Source organism: Misgurnus anguillicaudatus, chromosome 3 (assembly GCF_027580225.2).
Source record: "Misgurnus anguillicaudatus chromosome 3, ASM2758022v2, whole genome shotgun sequence".
NCBI lineage: Eukaryota > Metazoa > Chordata > Actinopteri > Cypriniformes > Cobitidae > Misgurnus > Misgurnus anguillicaudatus.
In genome coordinates this window covers 4,696,058-4,713,992 of record NC_073339.2, presented here as the reverse complement: position 1 = coordinate 4,713,992, position 17,935 = coordinate 4,696,058, and the positions used below count along the sequence as shown (strand labels likewise).

At 35.7% G+C, this 17,935-nt stretch overlaps 1 protein-coding gene across 1 annotated transcript; it reads left to right on the top strand.

The window, feature by feature from the left end:
* Positions 1–3,354: 3,354 nt before the first annotated feature.
* LOC129443898 (uncharacterized) lies at positions 3,355–15,002 on the top strand. The gene is made up of 16 exons (XM_055204151.2): positions 3,355–3,460; positions 4,085–4,129; positions 5,305–5,346; positions 5,533–6,786; positions 6,871–6,899; positions 7,028–7,096; positions 9,113–9,299; positions 9,469–9,582; positions 9,725–9,906; positions 10,575–10,736; positions 11,278–11,484; positions 11,590–11,822; positions 11,919–11,985; positions 12,073–12,164; positions 14,235–14,397; positions 14,696–15,002. The coding sequence occupies exons 2-16, from the start codon at positions 4,108–4,110 to the stop codon at positions 14,801–14,803; spliced, it is 2,931 nt and encodes a 976-aa protein (XP_055060126.2). The 5' UTR covers positions 3,355–3,460; positions 4,085–4,107; the 3' UTR covers positions 14,804–15,002.
* The last annotated feature ends 2,933 nt before the right edge of the window (positions 15,003–17,935 follow it).

The window sequence follows — 17,935 nt, the reverse complement described above, 5'->3', positions numbered from 1 at the left end:
TTACTGTTTGTACAATGCCATATACATTACACATGGTTTTCAAGTTCAATCTACAGTCCTACCTCAATCTGTGTTCTCCTTATTTAGATTTGTTTTTCTTAACTTAATAGTCCATTATATATTATTTGCTTTCACTTTTGTATTAGCACAACATATCTTTGAAAATGTGATTTGGGTGTAGTCAATAGTGTATGTCATTTTTTTAAAATGTATAAACAAAAAATCAATACAAAAATAAAAATAATAATAATGTTAAAAGATTTCAGCATGATACTGTAAATGAGTAAAGGAAAAAGAACAATTACAATAGGAAACCTCAAACGGACATATTCACAAACAATGACTGACCAAAGACAACTGCAACACTAAGGCTTAATGTACACATGGGCTAAAAAGCTAACAAAATAGGAAGCGGAGAGTTGCCAGGTTGGACTTCGCACAGGGGACTCCAGTTCAGTTATCTTGGCTGTGAATAGCAGCTCAGGAGACTAAGGTTCAGCCATCTTGGCCATGACAGGGAGCTGTGGATTGGATTCAGGGGTTGGAGTGACCACTGGGGAAACTGCAGATCAGTGTGTGGCCCAAACACACCACAGGCCCATAGCCACCACAAGAAGCACTGCAGACAGTTGACAGACATCTGATACCTCTGGGACCACCAGACTCGGGGCCACCAGACTTGGGACCACCAGACTTGGGACCACCAGACTTGGGACCACCGGACTTGGAACCACTGGACTTGGGACCAACAGAACACCAGCTGCATGAACGGAAATCAGTGGAGGGTCCGCCAGACTGGAAAACAGACTTCTGGCATAGTTAACAATGACCATAAAGAGGTGGCCATGTTGTCAGCTGGCTCTGCTGTGGAAACCCCCACGAACACCAACACCAGGGGAGATAATCAACAGATCAATCAATAAAAAAACTACATTGCACTACAAACTAGGGAAAGAAAACCAGAAACCAAAATACAAACTAAAAGTCAATTAAACACAGAACATGAACAAGTGACATTTCTATTTTAGGTGAGAACTATCTGTCACTGATGAGGCTGTTGGAATGTAGAAGGAAACTTCTTTCTACATAAGGTATAGTTTTATAGACAGATCACTCTATATCAAGAAACTGCGTAGGTAAGCAAATTTGTTACTTAGACTTTGAATGCAAATTAGAATTTGCAAGAAGATGAGAGAGAAAGAGAAAGAAAGACAAAGGGTTTATGAATATACCATTTTCATTATTCTATTGATTATTCTAAGTTTAAATAGTTTTAGCAGTAACAACATAAACAAGCGGCTTTCGTGGTCTACACATAACTTCCAGTAAACTCCGGTACGAATAAATAACAACAAAGTACTTTAAACATAGTTTATTTATGTAACAAGCAAAGTAAACTAAACATAGATTACCTAGGAAAACAAAACATTTGTTATTCTTGACGAGCTATTTGTTTAGTTTCAGAGTTCAGTTTAGCAAGTCAGGCCATCAAACAAACAGAAACTAGAAGTAAAGTTCGGACCAGATGTGTATCGCGTCATCGCACATGCGCTCGCTGAAACGGTCTATAACACATTATAGTAAAATGATTTGCAGAGTTTTCTGATGTGAAGTTAAGCAAATATGTCCCTTTATTAGAACACAGTATTTTACACAAAATTTTGTAAAAAAAAAAAAAAACTTTAACAATCTTTACTGGAAGGGTTTAAAAATATTTATCAGACATTAAATTAGACATTTAGCAGACTCTTCAAATTCAAATTCAAATTCAAAGTGACTTTTAGGACATGAATGACAGTGAGGACATGAATAGAATGATTACAATTTCTTAGAGATACATGTTTAGAAAGACAGAAACGTTGATCATTTTTTAATAGGCATTTAACACTTTCTGTCAAGTATTCACAGTGAAGATTTTTTTTAGCTTTATTTTTGACTGGCTGGATCTGGGTGATCAGACAGTGTTTGGAAGATCATTTCACCATAAAGAACTGTGCCAGTTAGATTTTTTTACCATAACATTACTCAATACGAATAATAAAATGGCCCATATTTTAACGATCTAAGTAGCATTAAAAAAAAAAAAACATTTAAAATAAATGCAATATTTGCATTTGTTGAATGCAAAACATTTAATTACTTACCAGGCTACAGGTAAAACATCTCCTTACGCCTTCTAACGTCTCATAATCAGTTCTCATTTATGTGCTTAATATCTAAGGAGAGATACACAATAAATTCTGGAAATTTAATAAATTTAACACCGGTCAGTGTAAAAGTAACTCTGAAGCAGTGTTAAATAAGATGATTAAAGCAACACCAAAGAGTTTTTGTTCTTTGCTCCCCCTACAGGTTAGAAGCACAATTGTCCATTACCCACTGTCATAAATACTGAGGCATAGCTGGCTCTGATTGTATTGTAGGTCTGCCGTAAAGCAAGTTTTTGTAGTATTCACTCGGACTACAGGACCGCTACCCGACGGTTGGAAACTTCTTTAGTGCGGTTTTGGCCGATAGAGGGCTGCAAAGCGAATGTGAAAGTGCTGTTCACCCTGTTTAGAGTGGATGAACGACTGAAACTTTTTTGGAAGCGTTATTTTAAGGTAAAAAAACCTCTTTGGTGTTGCTTTAAGTGATAATTTGAGTGATGATTATTTGATTGTTTAAGACACCTTTTTTTCATTAAGTTATTTTTGGTGCTCCCTCAGCACTTGGTGCGCGTGGTTTGAGCGGCAGCGCTGAGGTAAATGATTTTGTGCTCTTTAGTTGTTTATAGATGGTGTGCAACTAAAGTTACTATGACACCCACATAGCAATTTTGTTCCGGCCCAGCTCTGGCCCACACAACCAGTTTTCCTCGGCCCACATACAGTGAAGAATGACGGCCCTACAATGGCCCAGTTCTGGATTACAGAGAATAGCCCATAACAGGCCCAGACCTGGGCCAGAACAGGCCCTACAAACAAGCCTACAATGGCCCTTGCATGGGCAGCCCTCACTTAGCCCCCAGGAAGCCCTCATGCAGCAAAATCCCCAGAGTTAAATAAACACTGCTGCATGTATATACTGTCCCAATCTTACAGAGTGTTAAAAAGTAACACTGAAGCAGAATTAAAAGCTTTGTTATCCTCTCTCTCACCATCTCTGTCTGAAACCTAAAATTGCATTTTACATCTTACTTGTAGAGTCATTTTCTTACTTTAGGTTTAGATGTTGGTTCATTTAAAGTCACCATTATTGTGATCAGTGTTTGTTTTAGTTGAACTTGACTCTACATGAACATACTGTAGGGATTTATGAGTCTGAACATTTTGATGTGAAACTGGATACATGTGTAAATGCGTTTGGGTTTAGTTACTAATTTGAATGGGAAATCAAACAGAGAAGAAAAGAAAGAAACAAATATTTGATTGTATTCATTTGTATCAGTTGAAGATCAGTATACCGTAACTCACTTCAGGTAAAATCAACTTAACATTTATACTTTACATCAAATTTCCAGTGTTAGTCATAAGTGATAGATGATGTTTAGATGTTTGTCTCGTTTATTATTTAAACATATTTATGATTTTGTACTGAATCCTGTTATATATGGAGACATACATGTATATGTTTTATGTTACTTTAACTTAATAATTTATTTTTAAATTGTTTTTATAAGTTATGTCAATTCATCACTAGTCAAATCTTCAATTAGTAGGTTGAATTCAATTATAACCAAGTTGATTTAAACTGAAGGGAGCATTTTGAGTTACAATGTGGATTCAAACCAACATATGAAATCTAGTTGATAACCACATTTTACACACTGTAAAAATCATGTAATCATAAGTTTTTGTTTTAATTTAACCAAATGCATTAAGTTTAATAATTTAAAATTTCTATAAGTTATTTAAACTATATATTAGTTGAAACTTAGGTTTAATTGACTTGCATAACCAATTTGATTAAACTTGCATGCAACATTTTTTACAATGCAAAAGCATGACATAAACACAGTTTCATGAATCTGCTGCATCTATTTGTTTTGTCTTTAAATCTGTTTTGAACACTCTAATCTGGTTTTGTTATGAAAATAATCTAGTGTCGGGTAACAGACAGATCATAATGGTTTTCATTGTTAAGAAAGGTAAGATTTTATTTTCTTTATCATCTGTTAAAGTTTTTATTGTTGTTTATATGTCTATGTCGTGTTTTTAATATGCTTTAAGACAAATCATGTGCAATTTCATAATTTAACAAAATTGTATTTTCTCCATAAAATGTTTTAAGTTTTTAGACTGTTTTACAAAGACAAGTTCAGACAATAGAAAAAACAGAATCTTGGAAATGTAAATTTTTTTTAATGAAAATTGTTTTGGATGTTTTTATGCTTTTGATGTTTGAAATCGCCTTGGTTTGCTATAACATCATCAGAATTGAACAAGTGAATCAGTAGTTTGAACTATAGATATTATGTATGGATGTTGCACAGCTGCTTGCAACATGATCTCACAATGTTCCGTGGTATAGTAACGAAATATTTTGCTCATTTATCCGTGTCATTGTCACGGATCTTCGCAATTTCCAATGTCAGTTTCACGTATTGGTTACTCAATTGGTTTTCCTATTTTTAAACCATTTTCAAGTGGGTTTGGGGTTAGATTTGGGGTTTGGGTTAGGATGTCACTTTAACTATTGGTTTATACTATTTTTTCCCAGATTTTTAAACAATTGTCGCATGACGTTAGGGTTGGGTTGGGATGTAATTTTGGTCTAAGTCGTTCTAACCCAACTCCACGCGAAAATGGTGAGAAAATTGGAAAAACGATTGAGTAACCAATACGTGAAACTAACACGGGAAAGAAAGTCCATGATATGGACACTGGAAAATGCAGAGATCTGTGACAATGACAGGGATAAATGAGCAAAATATTCCGTGACTATAACATGGAAATTCATAATATCAGGTTGCTGCTTCAGTTCTGTGCTGCAATCGCGCAGTATGAATTGTCTGAAACTGTTGAATGTTGCATCTATTTACATATATATATATGGTCCGAGGTGATGCTAAAGAGTGGATTTGTCAACTAACTTGCATATTTAAATATATGATCCAACCTGTGCAACTGAGTATAGGCAAGGAGTCATTTGCATATTGCTATTTGCATATCTTTATTTGTATTTATTGTGTTTTTTAGAGCAGAATGAAAATAATCTTGTTAAATCCTGTGTTAGTTAATAAAATCTAAGAGACATTTGTTTCAAAGTTAATAAAAGTAATTAATTTATTAATTAAAATGTTTTGTTTCTGTCTTCTGACAGATGTTTTGAGAGGAGAGCTAACTGTCATCTGTGTTATGCTGTGTAAGTGTTCAGCAGTGTAAACACATTAATCTATTTAACTGACAACAGTGCACTTCAACATTAAACTGTATCTCTATATGAACATATTCAAGAGATAAATATGCTTTACATATGTGACGTGTTGCAGTAATTTAGCTGTATTTAGTTTTTTGTCTATCCATAGTTGTATTTGTTTTTTTCTTTTAGTTACCGGTTCTCTTGGGATCGACTATAGTACAACATCTCCAAGTCCCACAACTACAGGCGTTCCTTCTGTTGAAGTTACCGGTTCTCCAGGGATTGACTACAATACAACATCTCCAAGTCCCACAACTACAGGCATTCCTTCTGTTGAAGTTACCGGATCTCCAGGGATCGACTACAATACAACATCTCCAAGTCCCACAACTACAGGCATTCCTTCTGTTGCAGTTACCGGATCTCCAGGGATCAACTACAATACAACATCTCCAAGCCCCACAACTACAGACGTTCCTCCTGTTGAAGTAACCGGATCTCCAGGGATCGATTACAATACAACATCTCCAAGTCCCACAACTACAGGCATTCCTTCTGTTGCAGTTACCGGTTCTCCAGGGATCGATTACAATACAACATCTCCAAGTCCCACAACTACAGGCGTTCCTTCTGTTGAAGTTACCGGTTCTCCAGGGATCGACTACAATACAACATCTCCAAGTCCCACAACTACAGGCGTTCCTTCTGTTGAAGTTACCGGTTCTCCAGGGATCGACTACAATACAACATCTCCAAGTCTCACAACTACAGGCATTCCTCCTGTTGAAGTTACCGGATCTCCAGGGATCGACTACAATACAACATCTCCAAGTCCCACAACTACAGGCGTTCCTTCTGTTGCAGTTGTCAGTTCTCCAGGGATCGACTACAATACAACATCTCCAAGTCCCACAACTACAGGCGTTCCTCCTGTTGAAGTTACCGGATCTCCAGGGATCGACTACAATACATCATCATCAAGTCCCACAACTACAGGCGTTCCTTCTGTTGCAGTTACCGGTTCTCCAGGGATTGACTACAATACAACATCTCCAAGTCCCACAATTACAGGTGTTCCTTCTGTTGCAGTTACTGGTTCTCCAGGGATCAACTATAATACAACAACTCCAAGTCAAAAAACGACAAGCATCCATTCTGTTAAAGTTACCAGTTCTCCAGGGATCAACTATAATACAACAACTCCAAGTCAAAAAACGACAACCATCCATTTTGTTAAAGTTACCGGTTCTCGAGGGATCAACTACAATACAACAACTCCAAGTAATAAAACGACAAGCATTCCTTCTGTTAAAGTTACCGGTTCTCGAGGGATCGACTATAATACAACATCTCCAAGTCCCACAACTACAAGCGTTGATTCTTTTATAGTTGCAGATTCTTGTGAGGACTATGACACAACACACATAAGTCTCACAAATACAGGTAACCATGTTATTGATCTAGACTCTGGCTTTGATTTAATACTTAATAAATGTTTGTATAAATTATAAAGTCTCTCAATTTCAGCTCTTAATATAAAGTCAGATGGATGCAGGGTAAGTTTGACTGGGTTTTTAAAACTGCAATTATAAATTAATTATTATTACTACTCATAACACTACAAATAATGGCACATTAAGTTTATTTTAATGTTTTAATGTTTTAATCTTTATGTTGTTATAAGACCACAGGATGTTTAACAAACCTTCTTGACCAGATTGAGAACATTACAGCACAAGACCTCCCTTTCAATGTAAGTCTAAAATAATAATAATAATAATAATAATAATAATAATAATAATAATAATAATAATAATAATAATAATAATAATAATAATAATAATAAAAATACGTCTATATGTCTTGTTTTTAGGACCACACATTTACTTTTAAGCAGTGGCGGAACTAGAATTGTTTTAATGGGGTGGCCAGGGGGTGGCCAAAGCTACTTTAGGGGGTCCATAGTCCATAAAAGAAAATGACATGTAACCATGTATCAAGAAAGCATAAATTAATCTTTTGATCGCACTAGATGTAAACATAATAAGGGTGAATTTTAAATCTTTCTACTGTATTTCTTACATTTAATGACTGTCTGTTAAAGGGATTCGCCCAAAAATGAAAATTCTGTCATTATTTACTCACCCATATGTTGTTCTAAACCTGTATTTTATTTTAATAAACATAAAAGAAGATATTTTGATAAATAATGGTAAGCACACAATTAATGGTATATCCATTGAATTTCATTATGTTGTTTTTATTCCTACTATGGAAGTCAATGGTTAACAGCTGTGTGCATACCATCATTTATCAAAATATCTTCTTTTGTGTTCATAAGAAAAAAGAAATTCGTACAGGTTTAGAACAACATAAGGATGTAAAATTGATGACAGAATTTTCATTTTGTGAACTATCCCTTTAATGAAGCAAAAGATCAGGAAATCTAAACTCCATGATAACCCTTAAACTTACTTCAAATAGCAGAGCTCAACACAAAGGATGTTTCGATTAATATTTCTTTACGAAGATACAGAAGATGCAAAAGTTTTCTTTTTTCTTTTGATATTTAATTAACTTTAATGACAGAGAGACTTCAACAGGTTAGGCTAAGTCCAAATGCAATAAAATGTTTATTCATTTACGACGTACAGTAACCAAATGTTTAGTATGAAAATCACCAAGACAGCTATTTTGACATATGAGCATTTGTCCGTTTAAGCCAAAAAGACGCGAATATGAAGTCGTTTAAGCTCTGGCTGCACTATCGGATATGCGCGTCGCTCTTTCAAGTTCAATGTGGCAATCCAGTCGAATTAACAATCATACAGTATAAAGATCACGTCAAGAATGAAAACATGGTGCTGGGTTTTGTTGTAAAAAGAATTGGCATAGATTCAGTCCACAAAACAATTACCACACTTCCAGCATATAAAATAAATCATGTAGTATTAGCAAAATGTACGACTTCACTTACATCATTTTAAAGATTCCAAGCATTATGTAGACATGACATTTATCTTCTGATGGTATGAAAAGTATTCGTTAAGTTACAGTAATTTTTCTGACACGTTTTTGAAAAGACGTCACTGATGGAGAGATAACAGAACGCGCATTATGTATATTTGTGAAAAGCACAACATTCAGTTTTATAGACACACAAATAAATGACACTTGAACGTTTTAAATGATGTATAAATCATATCTGTATGTCCAAAATCAGCAGAGTAATCCAAGTTTCTTTGCGCAGTGATTGAAAAATAAAGAGTTTCGCCGCGACCGCAGGGAGGGTTAATATTCATAATGTTTGTTTTTAACAATGTGCTGCACTGCCACACGTCGAAAATAAACATAGCGATTAAGTAAAAGTAGCGCATTAAATTTGGGGTTGGCACACGGGGTGGCCAGTGACATGTCAAGGGTGTCCAGGGCCACTCTGGACACCCCTCTGGCTCCGCCACTGCTTTTAAGAAAAACTGTATCTCTCTCATTTTGTCCACTCAGCTTATACAACTATAAAATCAATCAAACATTATTTTATAATCATGTTGTTCTGGTAGCTCCAGTTGAAATGGACTGCAGGTTCAGAGTCATTGAGTGTTTGGTGGAGTGAATGAATAAAGTTGTTACAGAGTCTCTTTCTCCAGTGTCTGAAAAAGCTTTTGAAAGTGAATGATACTTGACAAATATAAATTTTTATTAATTAAAATAATAATGGAAATCCTTGACGATTACCTCTCTAAATGTGTATTTCTGGTTTATTCATTAGAACATTACTTATCTTTTGGAGCTGATCTTTAAAACTTCAGAGAAGACTTTACCCTCACTATCATTGGACCCGAATAATCTAGTGTCGGCTGGAAACCATTTGATAAGGGTCAGTGAGGAGCTGGTCTCCATGTTGGTAAAGCCAACAAGCAACTGTAGCAATGTCAGTTTCACTCGTGATACTCTTGGTAAGAGACAAATACAACTCAAACAATTTATAATGTAACTGAAATCATGTGAGAAATAGCCTTTGATGTTTTGAATGAGCTAACAGTTGTAAAAATAAAACAATCTTTATTTTTCTTAATAAATAAAAAATGTTATTAAATCAAATACTCTATTTTTTATATAAATCAGAGGCACAAGTCTTTATGGTTGGACCAAATGTCACCTTACATAAAAACCCTCAGCTCAGCACGAAAAATGCTGTTATGGACATTGATCTCATTGAGATTGCCAAGAAAAACTATGGTGTGTACAAATATTGTTGTGATTTAAAAAACTTTAACACATCCATTAATTATTGATTTTACATAAATACATGGCTTCATTATATAAACAAGTAAAAAATCTCAACGAAAATTCATTGTTTTTCTTTGTCTCTGTAACACAGGATCAGCTGCTGTGACTTTAATGAGCTACAACACAATGGAGGACCTACTGAAACCAGACTTCTTCAGCACATCAGATGACACAGTTAAAATCATGATGTCCACTGTCATCTCAGCTACTCTTCCTAAAACCACCAACAAACAGCTCACGAAACCAGTCAACTTCACCCTTAAACACATTAAAGTGAGTTGCTCATCTTTAATTTTCTTAGATTTTCAGGTGTGTTTAAGTAGGGTCTGCTCTACGGACTTGTAGACCACTGGTTATCAAACTGTGGTCCGGGGCCCCCACGGGGGGCGCCAGATGGTGCCAGGGGGGCCCCAGTTTTATGACATTTTATAAAATACATTAATTTATCATGAATTCTGTGAAATTAACTGAAATTTGTATATGTTTTGTTTACTTAAAATGTGAAGTTTTAGAACTGTTTTTTGTCATACATTTTCTTTGGGGGGGGGGGTGCAAAGAAATGCACCGTACACAAAGGGGGCCGCACAATGAAAAAGTTTGAGAACCACTGTTGTAGACTAAGAGAGCACGCACAATTTAAGGCCACAAGACTGAAAGTCCACATGTATTGTGCCATTTGGAACAGGGCCATAAACAATCGTTTTGGGGTGCGCCAGACACACAAACATAAAACACACAATGAACACAATTTTGATTTTTTAATGATTATATTTCGTATTAATTTGCAATATATATTTAACTTTTTGGTAACATGTTAAATTAGCTTTCCTCTCTGGCCAACTTTAAGGGGGTGACACCCCAGCGCCTCCTATTGACCAGCCGACACTGTACATTTTTCTAAATTGCTCAAATATTTTCTGAATGTTTTTCTTTATGTTAAGGAATTTTTATCTGGAGGAAATCTTTACTGTGTGTACTGGAACATCACTGAGTGGATTGTAGATGGTTGCTCTGTTATAAAGACAAACAGCAGCTACACCATGTGTTCATGTCTTCATCTGTCAACATTCGCTCTCATCCTCGAAACCAACAGCCCACCAGAGGTAAGATGACTTAAGACAGATGAGATTTATATCATGGGATGATATAAAACTTTTTGCCACAAACGTTGACAAAGCAGATTTATACATTTTTACTCAAATTTCCTCCACTGCTAGACATAATATATATTAAGCTACTGTAAAATAACTGAGTTTCAGAAACACCAGAGCCACCTTTAACCTAGAAACCTGAATATGTGCTTGCAAGGTTTACATATAGAACCTGGAAGATGAGTTTCATTACAAAATGTACATTGTTTTTGTTTTTAAATGTAAAATATTTCTCAAGACAAAAGCATTACAGAAGGAATAGTTCACTGGAAAATAAAATTATTTCAAAATGATGCCATCTTAAATTTATTTTTTTCTAAATTTTAGCCCAGATGGCATTTTAATGTTTTCTAAATGAAAATATAGTAAGTTTTCATAAGTGTTCTGTCCTCTGAAGCTTTGTGACTGCTTCACCGAAAATCCTCAACATTCTTCTCATTCTTTGGCTTGTTTGGAAAAAAAAGTCTCACATTTTGATTTGACAATTTCTCAGGATGATCCTCTGATGGAGTTGTTGAATTTGGTGTTTGTGATCGTGGGTCTGGTGTTTACTAGTTTGGCTCTGTTGACTTTTGCTTTCTGTCGACTGAAACCTGGAGTGAAGAATGTAGCTCGAATCAACCTCTGCATCAGTCTGCTGTCTGCTCATCTTCTGTTCTTACTCACACAACAATTCATCAATCTCATAAAACCTCACAAGGTGAGAACTTTTGATTAAAGAATACCAACATCTTTAATTTGACTAGTTAGCAAGAAATTAGTGTAAAACAGAAAATCCCTTTTATTGGTTAAACTCTTTCTTCAGGAGTTGTGTGCTGTGATATCAGGAGCTCTTCACTTTTTCTTTCTCTCCTGCTTTGTGTGGATGTTCATTGAAGCTGTGCTGCTCTTCATCTGTGTGAAGAACCTATCACAGATCAGCTCCAAACAGAGGGCGGTGCTTAAAAGCAGATTCTTGATTGTGATTGGATATGCGATTGCTGCGGTTATAGTGGGCGTGTCTGCTGGAGTGGTTCCTGAAGGCTATGGCAGTAAACAGTAAGTGTGAAGTGACACAGGTAATATGTATCTGTTTATATTTCTTTAATGAACATCTGAAATAGTATTTTTTATTGAGTGTTTTTCTGTAAACAGATGCTGGATTAAACAGGAGAAAGGCTTCATCTGGAGTTTTCTGGGACCTGTTTACTTCATTGTTGCTGTATGTTTTAGTTTTTGATGAATCGTTAGACTCTTTCAACCACCAGAAAGAAAGTAATTGCTTCATTTACTGTGTTTTTTTCTGCAGATAAACACGATTCTCTTCATCAGTATCATCATCAGTTTGAACTCAGCTCTCAAAAACCTCAACGCTGAAGTTTCATGCATGAAACAAACAAAGTAAATATTATTTTAAAGAGAGAAACGTGTGAACGTCTTGGTTAGGGATGTAACCCTTGTTCCCTTAAGGAGGGGAACGAAGATGTCACCTTGTGATTGACGATTTGGGAACCGCTTTGTGGAGACCAATTTACTTTGAAAATCTAACAAACTGGCAATGAACTCAGCATGCAGGTATTTGCATCTGCTGGTGCCGGCCTGTGGGTATATAATGTGGGGCAGGTGCATTTCCAAATCAGGGCTGAAAAGCCCTGGAACCCCATAAGCACCACCCAGATAGCATGCAACCATTGAAACAATGTTAAAAATCGTTGATTTGTCAATGTTAATACCATTGAATCAATATAACGTTTGCAACCTCCATTAATATTGAAAAAATATTGAAATTTCAACAAATCACCATTATAGTGATCAGTGTTTGCTTTAGTTGGGCCCTTTACTCTTGTGTTTTAATGGTAAGTTTTTTTTGGCTGCTGAAGCAGTGTTTTAAAATACATCTGTTTTTGCAAAGAAAACTAAGTTCTAATGTTATCAAGTAGTTTAATTCTTGTAGATATACCTAAATGATATTAATGAAATATTGTTGAAGTTACGCAAAAAATTGATGTTACAGTAGTAGTTGGAAACAGTGTCAGGTCTGTTATTTTGAGGATTACAAAAAAACATTTAAAAAGTTAAACTGCTTAGTCTATCTCTGACATCATGAATCGGTCTATGAATCTCATCAATGGTGAGGATCAACAAAAGAAAGCTTCATGCTGCAATGCATGCTGGGTATCATTGTAGTACTAAACTAATTTATAACTCCCTGCATGCATTGCAATTGATCATTTTATATGAATTTGTTTGATGATTGTCACCATTGTTGAGATTTGTAGGATGAGTAATGATGTCTGAATGTGTCAGCAATTTTTCTGTTTGTTCAGTCACAGTCTATTTACAAACCAAAACAATTATAATTGTCAAAAATGGTTCAATACAATCATGTAAAGATTTAAAAAATCTGCTTAATTTTACATCATCTTGACATCTTCACAAAAAGCAATCAGTTTCAACTTAACTTTGAAAGACATCTTTCTTTTCCAATGCACATGTGTTTCTACATAAACACATACAAACTCAAAAGAAAAGAAAGATTTAACTTAGTGATTAACAAGAGTCAAAGACCCAACTAAAGCAAACACTGATCACAACAATGGTGGTTCGCCGAAATCTCAATACTCCTTCAATACAAATGAAGGGTGCAAACCTGATACTGATTCAATGCAGTTAACATTGACAAATCAACAGTTTTTAACATTGTTTCAATGGTTTGCATGCTATCTGGGCAGTCATCAAGGCGGGACGGTTTGGGGAGATTCAGTCCACTTCAAGTTAACTGCCGCCCAAGCGAGCATGGCTGCCATCTCGAAGTCAAAAACGGGCTTCACAACCCTACCCGAAGGAGGGAGCGGATCCGGATCGGGCAGAGCCCGAGGATGCCGTAGAACACAGGCTACTCGTCTCCATCGGAACCTCTGCTGGCAATGGACCAGGGCGCTGACGGTCACTGGACGAACCAGTGGACCGGTTCAGCACCGTTATACGGACATTGTCCTTCACAAGTTTGGTTGCTGCACCCTTGGCAGCACCTGGCTTGGAAGGAGGGTGGCGTTTCCGGAGATCCACCATAGTCATGCCCTTGCAGATGGAGCATTAACTATCACGAAACGCAGCCTCAGCGTGTTGGAGACCCATACATTGTCAAACACGAAAGATAGCGATCGTGGTCATCCCGGGGAGCAATGAACACTCGGCATACAGAAATGGAGCACGGATGGAATGCCATCTTTAAAAAGATAAAGCTGGTTTGGTTATGCACCTGCTCCGCATTTTATATTCGTGGGTCGGCGCCAGCAGATGCAAATACCAGCATGTCAAGTTCATTGGCGTTTTGTTAGTTTCTTTAAGTAGATTGGTCTCTGCGAAGCGGTTCCCAATTTGCTGGTCACAATGTGACGTCGTAGTGACCGACTGAAAGGGAACATAAAAGGAAATACATGGATAATTTTGCTTTCTCTTTCTCTGCAGGATTATGGTTTTTAAAACTCTGGCCCAGTTTGTGATTTTTGGTTGTCCCTGGATTCTGGGTTTTTTCATTATTAACAATCAGATGATGATGATTCTCTTCCTGATCCTGAACTCACAGCAAGGAACCTTCATCTTTCTGGTCTACTGTGTCCTCAGTGACGAGGTGAATCATTTGTGAAACCAATTTGTATAAACAACATTTGGAAACTCCAATAATTTGGTGTGCAAGATTCTTACTCCCCTGCTTCTGATTTGCTGATAATTTGAGGAAGCCTAATCTAAAACCCCACCCTCATGTAACCCTAAACACAGCAGGGAGAAGCAGGGGAGTCAGAGTAGTCAGGTGTATAACACCAGACAGAAGAAAAAAATATAGTAACCAATTAATGTATTATTTTTGTTTGTTTTTAATAATTTGTGCAGATGTCTAACATTGTTCTGGTCCTTTCATTTCTGTTCAGGTCAGACGGCAGTATATTAAGTGGTTGAGAGCTCTCTTGTCTGGATGCAAATTCTCGGAACCATCAAATATGCCTCCGAAGAACACCAGATTGAATAAACTAGACTGAATTAATGATTTGGCCCCCTAACCTAGATGTTTTCAGCTATATAAAAATAGTTTCTGGTATCCCCAAAATGTGTCTGTAAAGTTTCAGATTAAAATACACCACATATCTTTCATTATATGATGTTGAACATGGACATTTGGGATGCACGTGCTGTTTATGTGTGCGTCTTTTTAGTCTGATAATCTGCCTGCCGACGTGGACGCACAAAATTGTTATTTATTTACATATATTTAATGTTACTGTTAGTTTAAATGTACTTACATTAAACAACTATACATCATTCAAAAGGGTTAAGACTTAATTTTTTTACCTTTATTTTATTCTGAAAATCCTATAGTGACAGTAAGATCTTAATTTTTTTCAGGAGTTATGAAAATAAAAAACAGAGTACATACATTTAATTTGAAATATGACCCTCAGTCGCAAAACATAAAAATACTCATTCACTTTATTAAAGATTTTTTAATACTAAAGGTTTTAAGCCCCCTAGTGAGCCAAAACAGTTAGTGCTGTTTTAAAATTTACAAGGCATTCAGACAGTTATTAACTCAATGGTAAAGTGAGAAAATATCTTACCCCATTAGCGTTCAATGTGAAACATAATCTCCATGCTTGATCTCTATCTCATGAACAACACATATTTCAAACAATACATCAATAAACAATGCCTATTTAACATCATAACAGTTAAGAACCAGTTTTGGCTAAAGTTCAACAAACAAATAAATAAAAATGTAAACATATATCAACACATCATAAACACATCATAATTTTAACCCAGCTACATAAGCAATAGTTTTATACCTGGATCACACTATATCAGGCATAGGTATGTATCTTTAAGCAAATTTGTTTACTTACATTTGACTTTGAATGCAAATTTGAATTTGCAGGAAGAGGAGAAAAATAGACATAAAGACAAAGGGTTTATAAATATACCATGTCATTATTCTATTGAAACTAAGTTCAGTTTAACACGTTATAGAAAAAGGACTTGCAGAGTTTTCTGCTGTGAAGTTATCCAAATCCAATAAACCTTAACGATCTTTACTGGAAGGGTTAAAACAATATTTATCAGACATTAATTTAGGCATTGTGACTTTCAAAAGTAAGGACATGAATGATTAAAATGTCTTACAGATACTGTTTAGAAAGACAGAAAAGATTATCATTTTTATAGGCATTAAACACTTTCTGTCAGGTATTCACAGTAAAGAGTTTAATTAAATTTTTTTGAGAGACCAGACAATGTTCGGAAGATCATTTTACTATAAGGAACAGTGAAGGTGAATAAATGGTCATTGTGTGCTCTTTAGTGTTTTACAGACGGTGTGCAACTAAAGTTACAGATACAGTACAATAATTTCTGGAAAAACTTTAATAGTAAGATGCACAAGATTCCTGCTCATCTGCATGGACATGCTGTAGGGATTTATGAGTCTGAGGCCTAGTCCACATGGACCCGGATATTTTTATAACCAGAGTTTTTCCTCCAAAAAAATCCCGTCCACACATGCTCGGTTTAAAAGATATCTCCATCCTCATGAAAAAGCAAAAACGCTATCAAGCGCTAAAAGCATGCCAGACCAGCAGGCGGCGATATAACTCTAATCGTAAAGCCACTTTGGCCAATCAGAAGCCTAACAAATGTGACGTCGCAAGGCAAAAAGCCTGGTTTTACTGTCTACACGAATGATTCCCAATCCTGGTCCTCAGGCCCCCCTGACAGAAAGTTGTAGATGTCTCTTTATTTAAAACAACTGATTCAACTTATCGGCCTACTTCAAAAATGGTAAACATGTCTCCCTAAAAAGCTGATGAGTTGAATCAGGGGTAGGAGACATCTAAAACTTTCTGGGAGGGGGGCCTCTAGAACCAGGATTGGGAAGCACTAGTCTACACAACAACACTGCAACCGGCGTTTCTTAACATCCTTACCCTGGCAGGGGTTTCGAAAATGTTCGGTTTAAGTGCCCTGACACTGCGTTTTCATGTGGACAGACGGCCGAACCATGTAAAAAAGTCACGGTTATAAAAATACCTGTGTCCGTGTGGACAAGGCCTGAATATTTGATGTGAAACTGGATACGTGTGTAAATGAGTTTGAGTTTAGTTACTCATTTGAATGGGAAATCAAACAGAGAAGAAAAGAAACAAACAAATATTTGCTTGTATTCAGTTGTGTCAGATGAAGATCAATATACCGTAACTCGCCTCAGGTAAGATTAACTTTACATTTATACTTTACATCACATTTCCAGCTGTTTTTGTTTATTAATGTTTTTGCTTGTGTTAGTCATAAGTAGATGATGTTTCATGATGTTTGTCTTGTTTATGATTTAAACACGTTTATGATTTTGTTCTGAATTATGTTAATAGTCTACTTTTAACTTGTTTTTATGAGTTATGTCAACTCATCACTAGTCAAATCTTAGTAGGTTAATTTGACTTGTATAACCAAATTGATTTAAACTTAAGGGAGCATTTTGTAACAGTGTAGATAACAAACAGATGAAATCTAGTTGATAACCACATTTTAAACACTGTAAAAAAGAATGGAAACATACGTTTTTGTTTTACTATTTAAATTAAGTTAAATAATTTCAAATGTTTTTTTTAGTTATGTCAACTATACATTAGTCAAAACGAAAAACTTGCGTGCAGCATTTCTTTACATTGCAAAAGCATGACACAAACACAGTTTCATGAATCTGCAGCATCTATTTGTTTTGTCTTTAAATCTGTTTTGAACAATCTAATCTGGTTTTGTTATGAAAATAATCTAGTGTTGGGTATCAGACAGATCATAATGGTTTCCATTCTTAACAAAGGTAAGATTTTATTTTCTTTATCATCTGTTAAAGTTTTTATTGTTGTTTATATGTCTATGCGGTGCTTTTAATATGATTCATTGAAAACCATGGGCAAATTCATCATTCAACAACATTGCTGAGTATTTTCTCCATAACATTTTTTTTTTACTTTTTTCCAAAGACATTCTTATCATCATCACAGTTGAACAAGTGGATCAGTAGTTTGAGCTTTAGATATTATGTGTGGATGTTGCTGAAGCTGCTTCAGATTAGTGCTGCAATCACACAGTATGCATTGTATAAAACGTTTGAACTAACT

What these genes read in the sequence shown, in the direction of transcription:
- LOC129443898 (XM_055204151.2), top strand. Translation starts at nt 4,108, where the DNA reads ATGGTTTTCATTGTTAAGAAAG. An exon ending in TCACCCTTAAACACATTAAA is followed by an intron (nt 9,907 to 10,574) that starts GTGAGTTGCTCA and finishes CTTTATGTTAAG; the next exon opens with GAATTTTTATCTGGAGGAAA. An exon ending in CTGTTTACTTCATTGTTGCT is followed by an intron (nt 11,986 to 12,072) that starts GTATGTTTTAGT and finishes TTTTTTCTGCAG; the next exon opens with ATAAACACGATTCTCTTCAT.